The sequence below is a fragment of the Dreissena polymorpha genome, chromosome 13 (assembly GCF_020536995.1).
Source record: "Dreissena polymorpha isolate Duluth1 chromosome 13, UMN_Dpol_1.0, whole genome shotgun sequence".
Classification (NCBI taxonomy): domain Eukaryota; kingdom Metazoa; phylum Mollusca; class Bivalvia; order Myida; family Dreissenidae; genus Dreissena; species Dreissena polymorpha.
The window spans coordinates 8,286,782-8,309,625 of NC_068367.1; the positions used below are offsets into that span (position 1 = coordinate 8,286,782).

A 22,844-nucleotide genomic window follows, 5' to 3' on the forward strand; every position below is an offset into this window, starting at 1 on the left:
TATGGAGGGAGGATACAGGCGGCAATCACGGCTGATGGGAAGAACAGATCTTCGCTTCTTTAGCGAGAAACAACTCTGGCCAGCGCCAAGGGGCTTTTAAGCGTCAAGCTTCTAAGCTCCCGGCAGCGCCTACATCCAAGAATGATAAGAAGAACAACTTTTTCTCTAAAAGGCCTTTGTCTATTTACATCCAGGCCCTAACAGGCCGTCTTCCTGCATAAGTCATCTGGTAGGATTATTGGTAAAAGAGCAAACCCAAGCCGGGTCCGAAGACACTCAAGCCTTCGACTGGCAAGGGCGGACCTCCAAAAGGTCACTTCTATGGATTCCCCCTTTCTACAACCACGCCTGCCGGAGGTGTCAGTTGCAGCCATACTTCTGCACTTTGAAAATTGATGGCTCCGTATACCTTTGGACGCGTGGATTCATTCCCTTGTTACAAAGGCCTTACTTTTCAATTCGAAAAAGGCCTCCACTTTCCCGCGTCCGCACAGATTTTGTATCTCCGCATCCACTGTCTGTCTGTCAGACAGTTCAGACCTGTTTACTTCTACGTATTCGCCGTAGTTTCTACGGATTATTTGGCTAAACTACGCACTACGGATTTGAACTGAAAAACTACGCATCCGTCGATCAAAATGGTCAAATTTCGGTTTTGAATCGTACTTTCGCTTATGTTCGGTCATTGAGTGTAATTAATCAATAATGATAATTTTGGCGTCTGCGTAGTAAGAAACGTTAACATTCAAGCCTCCCGGGGACAATGCAGAATAAGTGACCCGGATGTTGGCATTTTAAACATGGCGAATTCTTCCAAACGTGGTGGTACAGAATCAGACGCCGATATTGACACTCCAAAGAAAGTAATTGATAAAACAAACTCTTAAAAGTACAAAAAAGCTATAGAGAATACTGGCCATGTTCGGGCCTTCCTTAGTACAGTCTTGGGCGTAAGCCGCTAGACCGTTGACCGGGTCGAGTGATTTTTGCTTCGGTCGAGTGAAAATTCCAAGCCAGTAGCCCCATGGGTCGAGTACTTTTTTTCATGTGCGAACTTAGTAACAAGTCCGAAATAGCTCCATATAAACGCTTATTCAAAACTGCATTGGTTGTTTCCCTTGTGCACTTATTGATTAGACGCTTATCGAACAGTGTTGTAAGACGATCTCGTGAGACGCTAAAACAATTATTACTGGGGGTAGAAATTGCGGCATTCATTTATTTAAATGTATTTTCTGTGTTATTTTGGGCACGCATTGCACAAACTTTAACCGCAAAATGATAATGAAGGAAGCAACATAAAATATGAACAACAAAATGAAAATAATGTTTAAAAAAAGCAATTAAATATCATGCACTTTGCAAGTATAGTTTTTTGTGTACAGATAACGTTTATCTGTCAAGGTACAAATCCTGAAAGTAAATTCAAAGGTGTATTATACTGCATTTTAGATGCTGGTAAAATCGGCAAATCGGCGATAAACCATATGTGACGATAGAGCTACTGTTACAAATGTCGTTGTAGATTTAGAATACTAAGAAGTTTGGGAAGAAAAGTTGCCTTCTTGTGCTACTTTTTATGCACATATATTATTGCTAGTTTTACATTTTATTTACTTTATTCAGATATGTGTTCGGAAAACTTATATTAGTTTATAACATTGTGTTTTTTTTCAGACCGCCTTAAGGAGCATACATAATATGTCCGACCTGGATGTCGGAGACTCAGACAATGACCATAATTGACTGGAGTTGTCTGTTGACATTGTTTTATTTTTTTGTCAGACATAAACTGTAAATAAAAACAGAATCAAGTGTGTATTTGTTTAATCTTTATTGTTCTATGTTTCTTCAATACAAACATACATGTAGTTATACATGTAACAGAATTGTAACTTTTAATTCGGGCTAGTTAAAATTGATTCGGGCTAGTGAAATTTCAAAGCTGGTAGCCCAACCGGGCTTGTGCCTTAAAACAATTAATGCCAAGACTGATTAATAGAAAAACAAACGTTCACTGTTCAAAATGAAACATTTACTTTTCGTGCGCTCATGGAGGCAAAAATGACTGCAAGCGCAGAGCCATATTAGTTGGAAGAGGCATAAGTAATGGGTAAATCAGACACCAGGTTCTTTAATTTGTGTTCAGTTTTTTGTTTGTTTTAAATTTGAGTCAGTTATTTTTTTGAAGATGGGTAATTTGTTGTTACAAGTGCAGTGAGCACAATGTGAAACCTTTTGTTATAAATGTTGTTTAGAACGGCAGTGTGCACATCCACTGAATAATAACAGTATAACTTGATTAACAGATTAAATTAATAGAAAGTAAATTCATCTAATGCTTAAAGCCTTTATGTACCGTTTAACTGATATGTGACCAAGTCATGGTGTTTTAATGCTCTAAATGATTGAAAAAGTTAAAACTACTGACAACTGCCCAAAACTACTGAGAGATGCCCTCCAAACTACTGAGAAGCAATCGGTAGGGTAAACAGGTCGGTAACTCCATATTCCATTCTCTGACTCTTAAAATAACATGTGGTAGAAAGGGTTCACGACCATTATTTTCCAGGATTTTACAGTCGCTTTTTTCCATGTTCAAGAAAAGCGGCTACTGAAGACCGGTCACAGTCTTAAAAGTCTTAAACACTTTTCTAGTGTACCGACTTTCAAGTCAGGTCGGAGTGAGGAACGTTTGGCTTGCCGTGATTCTTTCCCCACCCATTCTTGACTACGTGGCGAAGGCCACCGGTCGGTCTTTTACCGGTCCGGTCACCGTTCATTCTGCTGGGACGTCTTTTCCTACGTCCTCTTCAGCACTATCTCTCAGCTTGTTGGAATTGGTCTTCCAGCAATATGCTTACACAGATTCCCATCCTTCCGCAATTAGTTCCCCATATTCAATGGTTGCTAGACTAGAATACTATATTGGCAGGAGTACCGCAGTTTCCACCGCAACCTTCTTTACATCTCATACGGATGCGAGAGGGAAAGTTGGGGACGCTCACCTAGAACCACTCAGCCTGATAATCTAAGGTATGTGAGCTCCTCAGGAGTATCACCTGCACGTCAACCATCTCGGAAAGCGAGCAGTATTTCTAGGTGTCTCTCGTTTCCAGCACATCTTCGGAACGGTGTGTCTTGCTAACAGCAGGTCCCTCCGTCGCATTCGACACTTCATAAGGAAGTAGCCAACTAGATTTTTCTCACGTTTGCTTATCCACTGGTCGACCTGTTTTGCGACCAGAGACAATCACAGACTTCCTCTGTATGTGATTCCAGTTAACGATCCAGCAGCGTGGGCGTTTGTTGCGCTTTCGTCCGCTTAAACCAACTGGTCGATTACGCCTAAATTTCACCCATTATATTCCCCAAATCTTGGAGAAAACAAGTTGAGCTCTTGCCAGATCCTCTTGATCGCCCCTTGGTGGACTAGGAGATTCTGGTTCAACGACCTTTTCGGTCTCCTGTACAACTGTAGCAGGTCAGATCTTATCTCTCAGAGAGGCAGACTTCATACGGACATTCCACTAAATGTCTGGCCGTTATTTGGCAATCCCTACGGAAGAACGCTTTTCTGTTAGGGCTTCAACCCTCGTTGCCTCTGCAATGAGATATTCAATCAGAATAGTCTACGATGCTCTCTGGAATCTCTTCTCTGACTGGTGTATTTAGGGCATATTTATCGCCTCGATCACTCTGCTAGACGCATAGTGGGTGTTATCATCTAATAATTAAACGATAAGAAACTTTCTTTTATCTCTATCAAAGGATACAGATCTATGCTTTCGCATTACTTGGTTTTTAGTAACTCATTACAAGTCTGTGCTGACCTAGCCATTTTGGAGCTGATCCAAGCCATGGAACGTCAACGCCCTGTTTATCGTTCCCTTACCCCATAATGGGATTTGACCTGCGTTTTTTGGTCGCTTACTAGGCTCCCTATGAATCCCTTTATCAGGCTCCTAACAGTTCCTAAAACTGGACGGCCGTTTTCCTTCTTACTATGGCTTCAGCCAAACGGAAAAGTGAAATTCATGCTCTTTCGGTCGAAAACGACCATCTTAATTTTGATCCGATGGCTTCGTAATTTTGTTGTGTTAGCCAGGATTATTTGCTAAATATCAACTACCCCATGTGCAGGACTCCAGATAATTTTGGGGAAATAGGGTTTTCATCCTTTGATTTTAAAAAAAGAGTGATTTCGCTCTTGAAATAGGGTGAAATGAGTTATAATAAGTCATACCTTAAAATCATTGCTGCTTTCCCCGTTGAATAAAAGTCAATCTTTGTCACTTCAGATTCAGATACCTTCTGTTGAAGCTGCACGCTTGTATTCAATACAACGACATGTAAACTTTTATAATTGACTTTAATAAACTGATGTTTCATAACATCTTTAATTCTTGAAACTGTCCATGATATAAACATTTAACGTAAACAATCGATACCACAATTTGATTTAACACTTAATGGCTCTTGCTTTCTCGGTTCAAAAAGTTTGTGATCAATTGATGTTTTGGCGCAACAATCGCGGACGTCTTTCGACCTCTCTAAGACATTTTTATTTAACATCGTTATAGATACTGAAAGTACAGACGCTTTACAAATACATGCACAATGAGCAACCGATAAAATCAGATTGAAAACACGTGTATGCCGCAAATAATTTGTTCAGATGCTGTAATTAACTATAAAATCTAGACCGCAGAACGTTTGAATAACTTTGACTGTTTTCCTGCTCCTTCATCCAGACGCTTGCTGAATAAAAGCGACGTCACATTACGATAATAATTCAACGAGAATATACCGAAAATGAGCAAAGAATGTACGATTGAAGCTATAGTATCGTACGCATCGAATTTTAGGAATTGACGTAAAAGTCAAATTGGTTGCGTTTTCAATACACACGATATTGTATTTCTTTGGTTTTTAAACATTTTAATAGGGTGAAAGACGCAGATACGCAGCTTATCTGGGGCGCTGCCATATGGCTTCTAAACCCTTCAAGGTCCCAAGTCTTTCGAGAACGTGTGGACATGATGAAGATATACTTCTTTGCCCAGTCATGGCTTTGAAGTTGTACCTCAGTAGAGTGTGTCCATTCTCTAATAGAGACTCTTCATTCCTTAAAAAAGGGGGAGAGGCTATGTGTCTGCGTCTTCAATTTCACGTTGGGAGCCTCGACTAAGAAAGGCTTACTCTTCTCTCTCATCTAGGTATTCATCCCTTTTTAAGAGCACACCGCATGAATTACGAGACCTGTCAGCTTCGTGGACGTATATTTATCACACCCCACTCTCTGACGTGTTCCGAGATGCTTTGTGGAGTAATCCGACAACCCTGTCCTCCTTTTATCTTCTTTCTCTGGAGTGCCAACAAGACCACTTGTATTTGTTGGTTCCCTCTGTGGTTTCACAAACGGTAAAGTCTTCTATGACATAGACATACTTACTCTTATTTGAGAAGTCAATTCAATACCATACTAACGAAGATTAGCTGATAACCCCGGATATGGGTTATTCTATCAGCGGATAAACTGTATATGGGTTCTGCTGTGATGGGTACTGGGGAGCAATACGCGAACATTCCCGTCGCAGCTTTAAATTCATCTATTCGATAGCAGGTATCGTATTTATGACATTAAAACTTTTTTTTAAGTTAAATTCATTTTAATTATTAAATACGTACCTGCTATCGGTGAGTATCACCTCTTACCCGCTCTCTGACTAATAACTTTGTATATATTGGATATCAATCTCTTGCACGACTGTTACATTACATTCACATCTGTGATGGGCTCAGAATGGACTATTTTTATGAAAGCGTCTCATTCATGTCATGATCATTCCAAGCATCCATCATGAGGTTACAGTATGCTAAACAATCGCTCTCACGACGGTTACATTACATTCACTGCATTATAAAAAAACCCATCTCATACCATAATATCTTATATCAAACTTAATTTATTATTATAGAAATGTTTTTTTTGATGTTAACAAACCTACATACATACATACGTCGAAGCAATGCATACCGTCACTCAATAAAACTTATGTTCAATTGTTTACATTTGTGAAGTGCGTGTAATGAGTCCATCTGCGTAAATGGGCAATAAAATAGTTCCAAAGAGTTGCATAAAAACTCGCAAGTTTTTGCACGATGTATCGTACATGTAAAATTCCTATTTCATTATTTAACGCCTCTGATCCAAAAAAATCCAAATCAAAAATACTTTGAATGCGTGTGTTCGGTTTTACCCAGTTTCTGGTCAATATGTCATGCCGAGCCTTTCGCAGAGGTGTATGAGAGAGCAAGGAACGACAACTCTGTGTGGAGATTGATTGGATATATTGAGGTGTAGGGTATCTGTTTAGCCTAGGTTACATTACACTATGTTCCATCTAGTCTTACTTGAGTACACAGGGGCGGCTCCCAGCTCCAGGAATTTTCGGATAGCTTAACCCCCTTTCGGAGGTAGAAGCTATTAGATAGAAGTTAGTACTTAATAACTAAAACGAATATTACTTAAAAAACTGTTTTGGCATCACCTCCCCTCTTTAGGCACAAATAGCCAATAGATAGTTCATTCACCTACACATAGGTTGATCCTACATCTTAAATATTGTCAAAGAAACTATTCAATGTCATTACTATATAATTGGGTAAAACTTTTTGTTCACATAGTACAATGATTGATTTGTATGAAACCATTTTCTTCTCAATAGTTATGTTAAGTGAAAATCTTCGTCATTTTCAGGGCAAGGCAATTGCTTACGTGGCTACTATGGCGTTAATGGAACTTGTAAAATATGTCCAAAGGGCCATGCTTGTGATGTAGATGGTACTTTGACGCCACAACTTTGTGAGCCTGGGTGGGATTGTGGAGAAGGGGAGATAAGTGTTACTCCGAAAGTTTGTCCACTCGGTCATTATTGTGACCACAGTAAGTGTTGTTATTTATTAAAGTTTCCCTGAGCATGGTGAGCTTTTGAAATTGCCATTTATCCGTTGTGAATCTTGCATAAATGTATTGTGCATTGTCAACAATTACTTTGTTAATACTCTAGAGGCAACATTAATTGTCTGAACGTCATCATACTTGGTCATACTAGGTGTACCATTGATAACTTTGCCGAGTTCATAGCTCGTGTCGCATGAAGTTGAAAATCAGGTCACTATGTCAATTACAGAAAAGCTTGTTATCATTATTTTAGTCATATTGGTTTTCCCATCTTCATGACACTTGGTCAGAAAATGTGTGTATATGATAGCTTGACTGATTTTAAAACTTTTTTTGTTTCATTGAAAACAAGTAGCAAGGAGGTAGGACAGTTTTCCATATATTGGTTAAGTTGAACCTTGTTAGCATGGCAACAGAAAATAATCATTTTATCTTTTTAACAATTTGTATTTGACTAACATGAATTTAAATGAAATAATCATACATCAAACGATTATGAAAATGGGAAAAGGAATTGAGTTTTAGTTGTATAAGATGTACCTTTAAAGGGATCTTTTCACGGTTTGGTAAATTGACAAAATTGAAAAAAAGGTATTTCAGATTCGCAAATTTTTGTTTTAGTTATGATATTTGATAGAAAACAGTATCACTGAACATTTGCCATTAGTCCAATATAGCCATTGTAGGTATCTTTTGACGATTTGAAAACCGAAAAATTATAAAGCGTTGCAACACGAAACGATTGAATAATTTGGAGAGTTATGTTGTTGTCTTTTAAATTTGGAATAGTGTATACCCGGCGGAATAGCTGAGAGGGCTAATGCGTTTTTACTTCAGACTAACTCCAGAACTCCGAGGGTCACTGGTTCGAGCCCTGGTACCGGCAACTTTGTTTTCCTTTTTTTATTTTATTCTTGATTTTTTACTGGAGCTTTTAAGATCCAATATTCACATTTATGAATATAAAGCATTTAATGACAAACTTCAAAATACACAATGAATTGTTTATTCATATTTGTATTCATTATATATAAGGTCTAACAGTGAAATTCCATTTAACTATATAATCATGTATACCCAAATACAATTTGCTTACGTCTTGATTATATTACTGTATAATCATAATATTGTAGCCCAATTTATTGAATAAAGGCGTTTAATACCGGTTTTGACAGCTCGCTATGGGTGCGGCAATCTTGGATGTATCACCAGTGACGTCACATCTTTTAGCTGCTATACCCTAGACAAATCTTCAGGTTAATGGTATAATGTACTTTATGACTTCGGGAGGAACTCCTTTCCTTGACAGACCCATTGCGCGCCCAATTCTAATGCTATGTGTGTTAAAGAAAGCGTTGCCGAATTCAGTGCGGCCGATGCATTTTGCTAGCTACGCGTTTTCCTGCTGCCTGGTAACCGGCCTAACCCTCTTATGACAAAATGCTGTAGGACCTACCGGTGACATTGCCAGATAGTCGCGCATTCTCTGGACAGGACATATTGATTCCTCCGATTTTGGAATTTAGCGTGTGACCACCGCGTTGTGTTGAACCGATTTTGAATTAGTGATTCGGATTAAGATGTATGACTGGTCTAACGAAAATTCATAGCCGGACATTCTGGCTATGGTTTTGGTTTTGGTGATACCAACTTGCTTAAACGAAACAGCCCAAAATATGCAAAGGAAAATATTGCATCAAATATAGTTGCCTTGTACGAGTTACAGCATACATTTGGCAATTACTGTATTACTTTGAAGAGGATTTCGGGTGTGATCAAATGTATTTTGTCCTTGTTTATACCCATTGATTGCGAATAGCCTTTTATAACCTTACTAAGCCTAAATTCTTCGGCAAACGATTTGTGGCCGTTAACTTGTTGCCAATAGTTAATTCCTGCCGAGTAAGTTTTGACCGTGCGGGTCGCAAAGCCTTTTTCAAAACAGTCTGCTATGAACCATGAGATAACCTGTTCAGGTACTGGTTGCATTTTGGATGTATGGTAAAGATCGCAAAATGCACTAAAGGCATTCACGCCGGTTTCATATGCTGTGCTAGTGTTTTGTGATATCGACTTTCGCATTAAAGAGATTGCTCTGTCTTGAAGCTGTTCCAGAGGTGCCCTCTGTGGCTTCTCGTCTGCTTCCGGTGCCAAGTTTCTGAATCTTGCCATCTGAAATCGAGTAAGTGCGTCGCATATTGTGTTTTGTTGTACCTGGAATGTGAGGTGCTTGAATTAAAATATTAAATTTTAAACATTTGAGTGTAAGGGGGCGCAACAGTGTCATAACTTTGTCCGATTTAGAAGACCATGAGTTAAGAACACTTACAACAGGGGCATTGTCGCAGTTGAACTGAATCGTTTTGTTTTGTAGCATATATCCATAGAAAGCAATTGAAACCAATATCGGGAACAGCTTTAAGTTCGTTATGTCGCTGGTATGTCCGTTTGTGGACAAGTCTACTGGCCACCTAGCTGCGCACCAGTGTGACTCAAAAAAAAATACCGAAACTGAGCCCAACGCCCGCCGCGCTATCGGTGAAAATATTGACATCTTCATTAGACAGCCAAACTGATTGTGAAACATTGATATCCCGTTTTAATTGCAAAAAACAATGCAACTACATACACAATTCCAGCTTAATACCTCGCCTCATTCTAAGTCGGTGGAAATGTTTGGTTAAACCCCATGTCGCATTAATGAGCCGACGACAAAACGGTCTACCTGCTGCTATAGCCCGACAACAAAAGATAAGGGTACCCATGAGAGACTGTATATCGTGCAACCTTGCTTTTATTTTTGACAAAATCTTGCTGATCTTTTCTGTCAATTCATGAATCTTTGCCAATAGTATGCGGATTTGCATTTTTTGCGCTATCAAAACTCTAAGCCTAAAAATGTTAGAACCATCGTTGGACCTTTCGTTTTTTCAACAGCCACTGGAACTCTTATTTCGACCATAACCTTGGAAAAGACGGACATCGAGTCACCGCAAAGTGACCGAGACTTATCATCGCCAAAGAAATCATCTTGATAGTGAATAAGCAGTCACGAGTTCACTCGGAAATAGACAACGTTCGAAAGTGGCGCAAGTAATTGATGCACCGAAAGGTATTTTTTATCAAAATAGAACGATCTGTAATTTGGAACCCCAACAACTGGAAATCCTCAGGCTTGATTGGTATGATGTCAAAAGCATTGTTGATGTCCATGTTAAACATAAGAAACAATTTTTACCCATACTTTATACTAACTCAATAGCTTTATCAAAACCTGTGTACTGGACCAATGTCATTGTAAGGACTATATAGGCATTGACGGTTCCCCCTCTGGGTAAGACATGTGATGTATCATGCGGTACTCCACCCTGTTTTGGAAAGAGACCTTTTGGCGATATTATGAATTTGTTGAACTGTTATGACGAGAAAGGGCCTGCGTGTTTGTCGCGGCCCGTGATATTGAAGTGAAAATCCGTTTTTGAAGGCATAAAAGAGAAACTTTGCCTTCGCATAATCATATCCTCGAAGAAATGTTTGCAAAGGGTCTAATTTAATCAGCGTCGGAGTGATGTCTATACTATTTTTGTTATGACATTTCCTGCGTGTATCGACTTAAATTGCCTCGGGTTTGTCCGAATTGACGCTGCCCGAACCTGTGGGAATTTGGGTTATTTCTGCCATGAAAGGGAGCATCAAACCTTGGTGTGTTTACGCGCTGGGCGACTCCCGAGGCTTTCGCTCAGCTCGGACAGTTGATTGCTGAATTGTTACCCCGACGACGCGAGCAATTTTTAGGAAAACGGCAGTTAACCAGGCGGCAACTTCCCTGGTTACACTTGTACTGGTCAAGTGAGGGGCGTACAAACGTTCCCGATTTGCGTGCGTTTCCGGGATGTACAAGCATACAGCACCACCAAAGATCATTATTTATTTCCGACCAGGGCGAGGGGAAGATGCCCTTTCGGAACCTAAACTGCTCGGCATAGGTGCGCCCAAGTAGACCCATTCTGGCGGTACGCGGCCTCTATTATGGTCCAAAATATTTGAGTAATTCTTGTGTTTTAAGTCTGCTATAATCAAACGATAAATACACATACATGAAGATAATTAATAATGCGTCTGACCATTGCAAAATCGAACCAATCGTGTATCTGCATTCTTTCTGCTGCGCCACCAGGCGGCTGTGCGCTGAATCTGAAAGTGTTCCACTGACAGATGACTTTGAAGCTCAACGGACCCTTTTAACAATAATTAGAAATTAATATATTCACCCCGCCTGATTTGTTGTGTCAACTGATCGGGGATGTGGGCCGCTACGTCATCCGAAACTGTCTGGATGGGTGGCATTGCCGCGCTCGGTGTTGTGATGTTCAACGTGGCGGGCATTTTTGGCTGGCTCGGTTGAAGGGGTTCACTTGGAACCATACCAGTGCTTAAACTATTAAGCACGATCTCGGCCTCTTTTAGCAGTTGCTCAAAATTGATTACATTATTGCATTGTCTTCATTCGTTAAGCCTGTTGCCGTTTGGGCTTACCGACCTCGGCCTCTTCTGCATCCCTGCCGTTTGTCGCGCGCCTCTACCTATCATGCTGACTAAGATTTAATACGATTTTATGAAAACCTTGAAACTTTTGTCTGATCTGAATGTCATCTCGACGGAAAAGAAAGTAGCATTCCAAGAAATGTCACGTGTTGGCAACCTGTTAGCGTCCCTTGATACAAGGAAGTAAACAACCTTAACCGTTATTTATCCAAATATAAATGGAAATTATTTCTAATAGATATAAATAATTTGTTTTGTTAGAAATCTGCTAAGAAAATAACAACACGTGCTGTTAAAACCAAGTTAAAGAGCAATATTTTAAACTCTAAAAATTGATTCAAATTACTGTTACGCTTGTGATGTTTTTCATTACAAATAGTGAAATTATAGGAAGATTGATCTCCGCTGTGATATTTGTAGTAGTTTCTGTTGATACAAAATGTCGTCTTTTAATTGAGACCAATTTATAGAATCACAGTTTGCAACATTACTCTTGTTTTTATTTTAACAATGTATACCAATGTTCAGCAGTTGTTTTTCGGCGTAAGCTGTAATAAGCCAGATTTTCACCCTGACTTGACCTTTGTAAGTGTCCAATAATACTCAAATAAAAGTTCCCGCGGCTAGGTACGAATGAATACACTTCATTTATTCCATTGGCTGATTTGAGTATAACACCAGAACATTGGATACATATCCGCGTCTTTGTAACACTGTTTTACTGCATGAAACAATTTTATCTCTAATGAAAAGGCTCAATAGATAGAACAGTTTTACAATCAATTTTCGACATAAATACAGTTTGTGCGTTCACCTTTTATTTTCAGAGAATTACCAGCGCAAAAGCGTTTATACTAAAGGCTATGTTGTCATATTTAGTACTTACTTGCATTGCATTTCAACCCGCGAGGTTTCGGGTCAATTCGCGGCCATTTGTGAAAGTCAGAGTTTATATACAGTTCATCACCGGAGTTCGCAGAAGGGGTTGCGATCATTGTGTTACACCGGTCTTACTGACAATAACGTATTGACTGTAATGCATTGCATTCCAATCCGCAAGGTATCAAGGTCAGTTTGCGGTCAGTTGAAGAAATCTTTATATAAACGCCGTCTCGTAAACTTTGTGCACTTGAAGTCTGTTTTGATCAGAAAGATACTAAATAAAGATATTCGGCGATATTATTGTGGTATGTCAATCATCGATTTTTAATATGGTTTCAACATGTGCATGATAAGGACCAATTTTGATAAAATTAATTAGAAATATGTATCCACTTAGACCAGTTTATTAAGCATGAGCACAATAATTCACTATACTATAATTATGCAATTAAATAAGATTCGAGTATTGCCGGCTGACCTATATGCACTTGTTTATTTTCATGTTTCTTGTGTTTTTCTATTCTGTAAATATAGATATCTGAGTAATAATATCACATAAAGCAAAATAAGCCACGAAATCTGGCGCAACACCCCGTAATTGATTTGCTTATGATGTAGCTAAGAACTGCGCAGAAAAAAGGCATCCGCTACTTTTTATCTCATAGAGATAACTTTTGATCGTTCATAAACATCGACCACAATCAACGCCGTATATCTTTTTTAAAGATATTTCTTGTTAATGTTAACAGCAAGTTTTGCAAGTCGGTCTGCTCTTTACTACGCTAAGAACGATAACCAGCGCATCTGCCTGTGCACACTGATAAGCCTGTGTATACTTCACCAGTGAGAGTGTGTATGTAATCAATAGTGATTAACAGCATGTGCGACGACATTGGCCAGTTTGTCATTGAAATCTGTACACATTGGCTTCGTTCAGGGAAAACGGGGCTCAATGCATGTCAATTAAGTGGCGTCCTGTGCACACTGATAAGGCTGTGCAGTGCGCACTAGCTTATCAAGAACGACACTTTTTGATGTTATGGTGTTTTTCGTTTGAAGAGAGTCTCTTGTACTGGGATGACAATTAATGCATATGCATTAAGCCCTGTTTTCCCAAAATGAAGCTTAGATTATCTTTTTTATGAATGATTTAAAAAACAAAAAGATAAAAGTGATAATAACTTCAAAGTAACCTCGCTGACAAAGACAAATAAACAAAATCACTTTTAAATCAAATAAACAACCAATGAGTTCTAAATTTTTACTTTGTGGCATTTTAAGTAAAATGTTAAGTATCTAATAGGGACCTTTTCAAAGTTTGTCATTAAATGCTTAATATTGATAAATGTAAGCATGGGATATTATAAGCTCCATTAAAAAAACACAAGAATACAATTAAAGGAACAAAATAAGTTACCCTCAGCTGGGCTTGAACCACTTATCCCTGGAATAAAGGTCTATCGTTTAGACCACTCGGGTATCCGTGCTCATACAATTGATGTATTTTATACTTTATATAAGCAATCCTCGTAGTATGAAATAATATAACGACAACAACCGTACTCTCTAAATTAGTGAATTGTTTAATGTTGACAATTTAACAAAACGTGAAAAGGTCCCTTTAATGTCTTCAGACTTGCACATTTAATGGGTTCAATACACTGTCAGATCTTACATCATTTATAACGTACAGGTTAAGTTGATGCCTGCTAGCCTGAGACCAGTAGATTTAAGCCCAGAAAACTCAATTTCAAAAGTTGGTTACACTTGGGCTTATGAGCAGGGCAACTAGTTTTTTTCAAAGCTTGAAACAACTCAACCCAATTAAACATAGAATACAAATTGTCGACTGTGGATCAATTAGGCCTAGGACAATATTCTTTTCCGGCTCACAACAAGACATGATGCATTTAACGTATGTCATGTTGGCAAATTTATTGCTCAATAATTTAAAGAAAGTAAATAAAGTATTAGATATACATAACACAACATGCACATATATACATAACACAACATGTACATGATTCTAGGCTTGTTACTCTTTAGCAAGGCAACCAAAATTCTAAAGATGATTGCCAGTGCGGCAACCGATTGGGAAAAGGAAAATAAAGTGATGTTGTCTTAGTTATCTCTATAACATAAATATAAGGATAAACAGTGTACCCACATCTCCACCTGTGCTTAAAGAATACTCTTTATACATTGTAATGGGTTGTGTTTTCATTTCAAACTTGCGATATAAAAAGCTATAACATAATTTTGAAAACTGAGTTGCGTCTAAGATTATGCAATGGCGAACAACTTCAGTGTCTTCAGCGCTTTGATTTTGTAACCTGATAGTGTGTAAGCATTTGACTTATCAAACAAGTATATTATGAACACTTGCATTGTCGATATAAAGTATTGCTATGCTATATTGAAGTAGGTACATATATTTTATACTTTCAATACTCTTCAGGGCTTTTTTCCTGATTTAGTTAAGCGGCCCTGGCCCACCTCACTTTGTGAAAAAATGAGTCGCAAACTTTTCAAAATTGTATAAAACTGAGTTGCGAACTTCTGAAAATTGTGCAAAAAACGAGTTGCGAACTTTTTAAAATTGTGAAATTCAGTTGAAATTAGTATATTAAAAGCATGTATTAATATATTTAATTTTTGCATCATCTTAAAATGTCTTTTAATAAAGCATTTAAATAATATTTTCATTGTCTTGACACTTTCTTTAAAAAAATAACCACTTACATTTATGTCAACAATATTCTGACTGGTACAGTCTATCTTTAACCGTAAAAAGCCTAACCCCTGTCAATATCTTGTCTCGCTTATGTAAATTATTAAAATGTAATTTTAAATTGTCAAATGGCCCTGAATTTATTATTAAAAATAGTTGTTTTTCTAAAGAATTGTGGCCTTGCTTGATTTGTGAATTGTCTATGTCGAAATTGTGAAATGGCCATGAACGGCCATTCTCTTTGAAAGAAAATAAGCCTTTTTCTTATGTTTACTTCTTGGACTATAAAATGTGTTTAATATCTCAAACCAATATGAGTAAAAATATTGAAAATAAAATTGGTGTAAAAAGTTAAATTTTTCTATTTCCAGGAGTCCAGTACGGCAAAGAAATAAATATATGGCAGTTTAAACCGGAATACTATTCATCAAGTGCTAACGACATAAGAGCCACAAATTCAAGGTGGTTAGGACCACCAAACCTCACTGTGTATACAAGGCATCGTGCGCATACGTCTGCTTTTTACATGTCCCTGCCTATCAAGCTGAGATCTAGAATGGTTTTACAGACGAGCAACCTCGTGATTAAGAACGCCACATATGAAGACAGTGGAATCTATTGGTTTATGCTTGGTTCAATTATGACTCATGCCTATAATGTTAAAATAACAACAGAAGGTATGTAAATGAATATTTTCAAGCACTAGATTCATACATACATTCAGACAAAGCATTTGGGATCGGTTTGCTCAAGATAATGTTCACTGTTATAAGATAGTGGAGAGTGTAACACACACTTATACATTATTACATGTGTATATTTAACATTAAAAGACTAACTGTTATTTCCTAAATTACGAATTTTAGAGTACGCTTAGTGTATAATGATAAATGGAAATTATAAATTTAAGCCCTGCGAAAGGGGCATAGTTCAAAATCCCGTCCATATATCTCCACAACAATTCTAATTATAAAAATATGCTCGGATTTGTTTGATGCCCGGAACAAATTATGCCTCAAAATAATTTCGATTATGGGCCTTAAACTTGTTTCCCTAGTTGCAAGGGCATAATTCCAGCATTACGCACCACGTACCCCAAGAATCAATCCCATTATTTAGTACAGTAAATAGACAAATGGTTTACGTGCTATAACTTGAGTAAGGATGGAGGTATAGCACTGAAACTTTTAAATAAGTAACTTTAGCACAGAAGTAGCTTTTCATTGCATGTAGGCAAGTGAGGAAACTATAAATATAGTTAACATTCAGACAAAGCCAGTTTGCATTAAATTAATAAAGTGTCTGTTATTTTAAGGGGACATATCTTGTTTGTGTTGTGTCTAAGAAAATCACGACCCCATTTTGGGGCATTGTTTGTATGGTTGCTCGGTTGTCATGCTTTAATTGATTATTAAAATAATTTAGTCAAACTTATTAATAACCTTTGTTAGTCCTCTACCGGTTTCACCGGAGGGGACTTCTGGTTTGCACTCCGTTTGTCTGTCAGTCTGTCAATCACACTTTTCTGGATCCTGCGATAACTTTAAAAGTTCTTCATAGTTTTTCATGAAACTTGGAACATGGATATATGACAATATGGACATTATGCGAGTCATTTCATTTTATTCCTACGTCAAAAATTGTGGTTGCTTTGGCAACAAAAAGACTAGAAATACTTCTGAAAATGGTGTTTTTTCTTGATCCAGCTATAACTTTAAAAGTTCTTCATATTGTTTCATGAAACTTGAAACATAGACATATGTCGGTTAATAGCTATTCATAGCTAATGTTTCTTTGTTACACATGTACCGACTTGAAATAAAATTTGATTTGATTTGATGGCAATATGGACATTATGCACGTCATTTCATTTAGTTTTTACGTCGAAATGTCTGGTTGCTATGGCAACAAATAGACTAGAAATACTACTGAAAATGTTTTTTTTTTCTGGATCCTGCGATAACCTTTCAAATTCTTAATATATTTTCATGAAACTTGAAACATGGATAGATGGCAATATAACATTATGCACGTCATTTCGTTTTGTTCTGCTATGGCAAAAAAAAAAAAAAAAAATTTGACAGTGGTGACATATTTGACATTGGTGGAGCCGGTAAGAGAATTGTATTGCTTGGCAATAGTCTCGTTTGTTATAAAAGGCTTTCCTAGCAAAGCGTAGTTAATTAAGCTTGTGTCATCCACAATAACAATTATGCGCAATATTGTTAGATTAAAATTTATAGTACCTCTAAGCTGATAAAATTGAAGTGTGAGGGATTGCCTCTCCCACAGCAACATCAAAATTACATAAAGTAATAGGTAGTGAATCGTCGTTTGATGCAAATGCATTGTTTGCTGCTTTTGCTTTGGTTAGAGCCTTTTATTTGTCAATTTATCTAGTGACAACTTAGATAAATTGTCATCTATAGAACAATTTAAGTTTATACAAATTGTAGAAAATAGCTTCTTGCTTTAGTGTTAAGCAGCACATTTAAACATTTCTAGTTGTTGTTTGACTTGTACAGTGACTACCTGGCATTGTTATTTGACACTTGCAGGTACCAGAGGGGGAAGTAGGATTCCCTGTCCAGTAGGGCATTACCAAGACCTTATCAAATCGATTGAGTGTAAGAAATGTCCAATCGGTACACTGTGTAATAGCACTGGTATCATTTACCCAATGGTGAAGTGCAGTGGATATGTCTGTCAGCAAGGGGAAGTGGCTCTTTGTCAGCAGTACTGCCCACATGGTAAGGTTAAACAATTATTTCAAGAAATAACAGAAATAACTGCTCGGTTGACTGCTTGTTTGTTTGTTTGTTTTTTTGGGAAGGAAATTGTGTTATAAGGCAATATTATGAAATCAAAGTACTGAAAGTACTGGTTTGACGATGCTTTTGAAGAGGATGGATATATAGAGGATATTTGTTGGATTCGGTGGCATATCGATATTCCCAGAAAAAATGCGAAAAATATCGATATTTTCACTGTTATTTTTCACTGTTTAAAAAGTCAGATACCAGTTTATTTCACTGATATTTCTGTATAAATCACCGGAAAGCATAACATAAATAAGCATCCATTTAAGTTAATCTACATCACCGCAATTGTGTAATTTTTATTGCTTGTCATTTATCTGCAGGTCAATAGTTAATGGTTGTGGTGCAATCGTGTTCGTTCTTGGACACTGCATCATTTCAATGCAGGGTTGGCAACAATCGACCGCCCCCGGTTTTAACCGGCGGTTTTTACCGGTTAAAACCGCCCCGGTCAATACTCCCGAAGTGGTCATAACTGGTCAATACTGGTCGATTGAACTTTACCCCTAATTTTAATTTATATTCCATGCCTAATTAAACAATATTGATAATATAAATTAAACAGACATGTTGCCAATAATGCCTTAAGCTATTAATACCCACTATTTTATACCTGTTCATGCAATTTGTAGGCCAATCTCTCAAATTTTTGCAAATAAGTCAAAGTTGGTCAATTGGATTTTTTTGGTTGATTGAACTTTTTTTCAATTCTAATGAATTATGATGCTCAGATAATTCTGTGCTTGATTCAACAAGAACCTGTAAATTACTGTGTATGCGTTGTTCCTCATACCCCACTGTCCCCACAGTCTTCTTACAGTCTTCTCACCTATACAGGTTGGGGCACCCAATAATAGGGCCTTAAATGGCACCTTTTTGACACAATCCTTACTTGTCATGTATTCTTGCATTGATTTGTTTAAATACTTTTTAAACAAAATAGTTTAAAAAACTTCTTTTTGTATTGATATTAGAATATAAAAACAAAATAAGAAATAATTATTAAAAGAAAAAAAATATTGAAAAGAAGAGTAGACCCAAAATTGAAAAACATTATTTGTTGGCAAAATCAAGAACTTCGATTGTTTATTCATTTGATCTTTTTAATATGAAAGGGAAAAACCCCTTTTAATACAGAAAGGAAACAAGTTAGAAGTAACTATTAAATTAATAGCAAGTACAATGTAATCTTCTTTTGTGTGAGTGATATGAAATAGCCTAAGGGCAGATTTGCTTTATTGTCAATATCAGAGACATAACACTGCATGCATTTTATTACCAACTAAGAGACCAGATTTATAACCCTAGAATACACAAGAGTTCTGTTATTCATCTGCTTATCAAATAGATATATCAATAGATAAGTGAAATGCCATGGTACCTACAATAGTAATAATACTTAAGTAACATATGTGATACACTGAGATAAAGATATTGCCTTAGTCCTTATGTATTTGAGGCTGTTTCCATAAATAATAAAGAAGTAACTTTTTACAGCTTTAAAGATTTTTTTACAATAAATAACTCAGATTTTTTTTTATCAATTACAGAATAATTATTGATTTAATATAAAATGGCTCCTTTGTAATGTTTAAATGCTACACTTTTCAATCGACCAGTATTGACCAGTAAGTACCAGTAATGACCAGTATTGACCGGTTTTAACCGGGTATTGACCGCCGGCCCGGTCAATACTCAATTGACCGGTCAATATGCCGACCCTGCTTCAATGAAATGTATTTACCTAAATATCTCATATTTCAACTTAAAATTCTTTTGAGAGAAATGGACCAGACAACTGGATAAAACAGCAACAATATGCTAACCCATTATTTTTCGAGGAAAATAATTGATAATTTCTGTGCTAGCCCCCAATCACAGTATGTTGGGGTATAATAATAATCAAACTTTGTTTTTCTTCTCAAAAGATTGTCGTAGATTACAAGTTGATGAATATATCATCCAAGAGTACAAGTCATAGAAAGCCATTGTTTTCATTTATTTTTATTGATGAACAAGGTTTGAGATGCAAATATGTAGCAGACTTATGTAGGTAAACACATTACATACGAAATCATTATGTTCGAAGTTTTCTTGTAGGTCCAAGCGACTTCAGGCTATCAGGTTTTGACCCGAGCAACAGTGGAACAAAACAATGTTTGGTTACATTATCAACATATTTTAATTCAAATTGTGTCAAAATATGATTAAATCGGGTTCAACAAGGAAACCTTGATGAAGTGCATTTACGTTTTAGGTTATGAGACCACATGTCCTGACGGTACCATTCCAAGTAACTTTACACACTGTGCACCATGCCCAGAGGCAAAGCTGTGCTACAATAACCAGGTGCTGCCCTGCCCCCCAGATAACTACTGTGTTGGTGGAAAACAGTTCATATGTTTGCCTGGGCGTAGATGTGTTGATGGTGAGTTACATTCAAATGTCCTTAACACTTTGGTAAAGAGGTCACATTTCTCATCTTCATGGAACTTGGTGTAAGAATGTTTATATAAACAAAATCAAAGCTGAGTTTGAATCTGGGTCATGTACATTCATATTAAGGTCTCCAGGGCAAATCGTAGAAAACATATTTTTATGGGTCACATTTGTGACAAAATCTTGATCAAACTTGAACAGAATGTATATTTAATAGATAATATCCAGAATGTGTTAAAATCTGGGATATGTGTGTGTGTCATTAAACTAGAACATTTTGGCAGAATGTTTTACTCAACAATATGAAGGCTTGTTCGAGTCATGTAAATATATGAAATCGAAACCTGACAATAAAGTGACCAGCCTTTTAATTCAGGTTTATACTTATTTTGTGTACACATTTTAAAATTTTTGATTACAAGGTGTATATTTCATTCCAGATTTTGGATGCATTTTGTCAAATTTATAAACTTGTACAGGATTACAAGCAAACCTTTTTTTTGTTCAGCATTATAAAAAGACATATTTGGATTCTTGTCATATAAAAAATAACACTTCCAAGGGTGTTGTGTACGTCAAACCGTAACACATATTTAGCCACTAGTCGTATGTGTACTAGAACCTTAAAACCGTTTCTGTAAAACCTTTAGTTTTTATCACAAAATCATTTTTAGCTTGACTATTCACAGAAAAATTTAACTTCACCCGTGAAGTTTAGTGTCATTGAGTGAGGTCACTGACACAGTTTCATAGCTTACAACTGAATTACAGCAGAGTTATGCATTCTTTTCATACAATTAAATTGGTAACGGTAACCATAAAACACCTTTATATCACATTGTCTAGTATAGGTATTCCATTGAAACTTAACTAATTTGTTTGGGATCACTGTAGAAAGGTTACTTTCCAAGTTCAATAACCCTTGCCTGGAATTTAGCAGAATCATGCACTTTTTGTACTTAAGTGATTAAAGGGCCTTTTCGCGTTTTGGTAAATTGATAGGAAAAAAAAGTTGTTTCAGATTCGCATATTTTTGTTTTAGTTATGATATTTGTGAGGAAACAGTAATACTGAATAATTATCATGCTCTAAAATATCCATTATATGCATCTTTTGACGATTTAAAAACCTGAATATTATAAAGCGTTGCAACGCGAAACGATTGAATCATTTGAAAAGTTCTGTTGTTGTGGTTATATTTTGTGAAGCTACGAGGATTGCTTATATAAGGTATATAATTCATTTTTCTTTGTATGAGCTTGGATGGCCGAGTGGTCAAAGCCGTAGACTTTTACTACAGGACTCCAGGGGTCAGTGGTTTGAACCCAGTTGAGGGTTACTTTTTTAAAATTGTATTCTTGTTGTTTTTTTACTGGAGCTTTTTAGATACTGACAAAGTTACAGTATATATACATGCACCTCTAACAAGTTATCTAACAGAATAATTCCCTTTTTGTAGGAAGAGAATTCATTATGGTTAATGCACTTATCTGTTTCTGAAGAATACAATTTACAATTATTTTCATAAATTTAAAAAGGCATCAATTTTAGGAGTGACACATGTGGTAATTTGCAAAAGCACATTCTACTCACAAAACAAACGTACTATATCAACTATTGTTGTATGGAATATTTATTTTCACTATGTTGATAAAGTAATTTATTGTCTGCCACTTTATTGCACGAGTTTAAAGGAAAATTAAAAATTTATGGCTTTTTCTATGGTGATAGGTTTAGATTGTATTGTCCTCAGGGTGAGCATAAAAACACACTTATTATTTTAAATTCCTTGGCAATCTGAATTATTTTTAGGGAAACTGTCATACTGTCAAGCGGGCCACTATGCTGTCACAACAAATGGAACCACCGTATGTGCCCCTTGTCCTGTTAACAAGGTTTGCCCGCACAAGGTTTGGGAACCGTTACACTGTGTTTCTGAGTTTCATTTATGCTCGCAAGGAACCTCAAGAATTTATCAAGAAGCCTGTCCTTTGGGATACAAATGCAATGTATCTTTGGAAAGCGGTATGTGGTTTGTGGTGTTACAATCAATAATTAAAAAGCTTTTGCTTGATAAACCGGTACTCATCAACGAACGCAATACCAATAAAATAATGGGCATTTTTCCTGCATTAACACAAACAGACATATACTCATGTTAATGAATTTAAAATTAACATTAAAAAACAAGTTAAGTAATGGTTTAGAAAATATATAGTTTACTGTACTAAATGTGCAATTAATTGTATTTCCAAATTAAGAAATAGTCCAGTTAAGTTCTTAAAAGGGTTGTTAAGCCATTCAGAGTCATTGGACAACAAGAATAAATATATTTTCTAAAAGTCTCATTTCGTGTCAAGAGTGAACACTATTTTTGTCTTACCTGCTCATTTAAAAAGTAAATGAATCTTAGCTCTTTTAATGTTTATTGTAAATTAAAAATTTAACTTGTCTTAAACCT

General features: G+C 36.7%; 1 protein-coding gene across 1 annotated transcript in view; it reads left to right on the forward strand.

Moving 5' to 3' along the window:
- Positions 1-22,844, forward strand: part of LOC127855131 (uncharacterized) — a 188,405-nt gene that overhangs the window by 60,523 nt on the left and 105,038 nt on the right. The window contains exons 11-15 of the mRNA XM_052390515.1: positions 6,764-6,949; positions 15,497-15,802; positions 17,684-17,875; positions 20,202-20,372; positions 22,196-22,408. Of these exons, the coding sequence (XP_052246475.1) occupies positions 6,764-6,949; positions 15,497-15,802; positions 17,684-17,875; positions 20,202-20,372; positions 22,196-22,408 (1,068 nt within the window). The remainder of the gene's footprint in view (positions 1-6,763; positions 6,950-15,496; positions 15,803-17,683; positions 17,876-20,201; positions 20,373-22,195; positions 22,409-22,844) is intronic.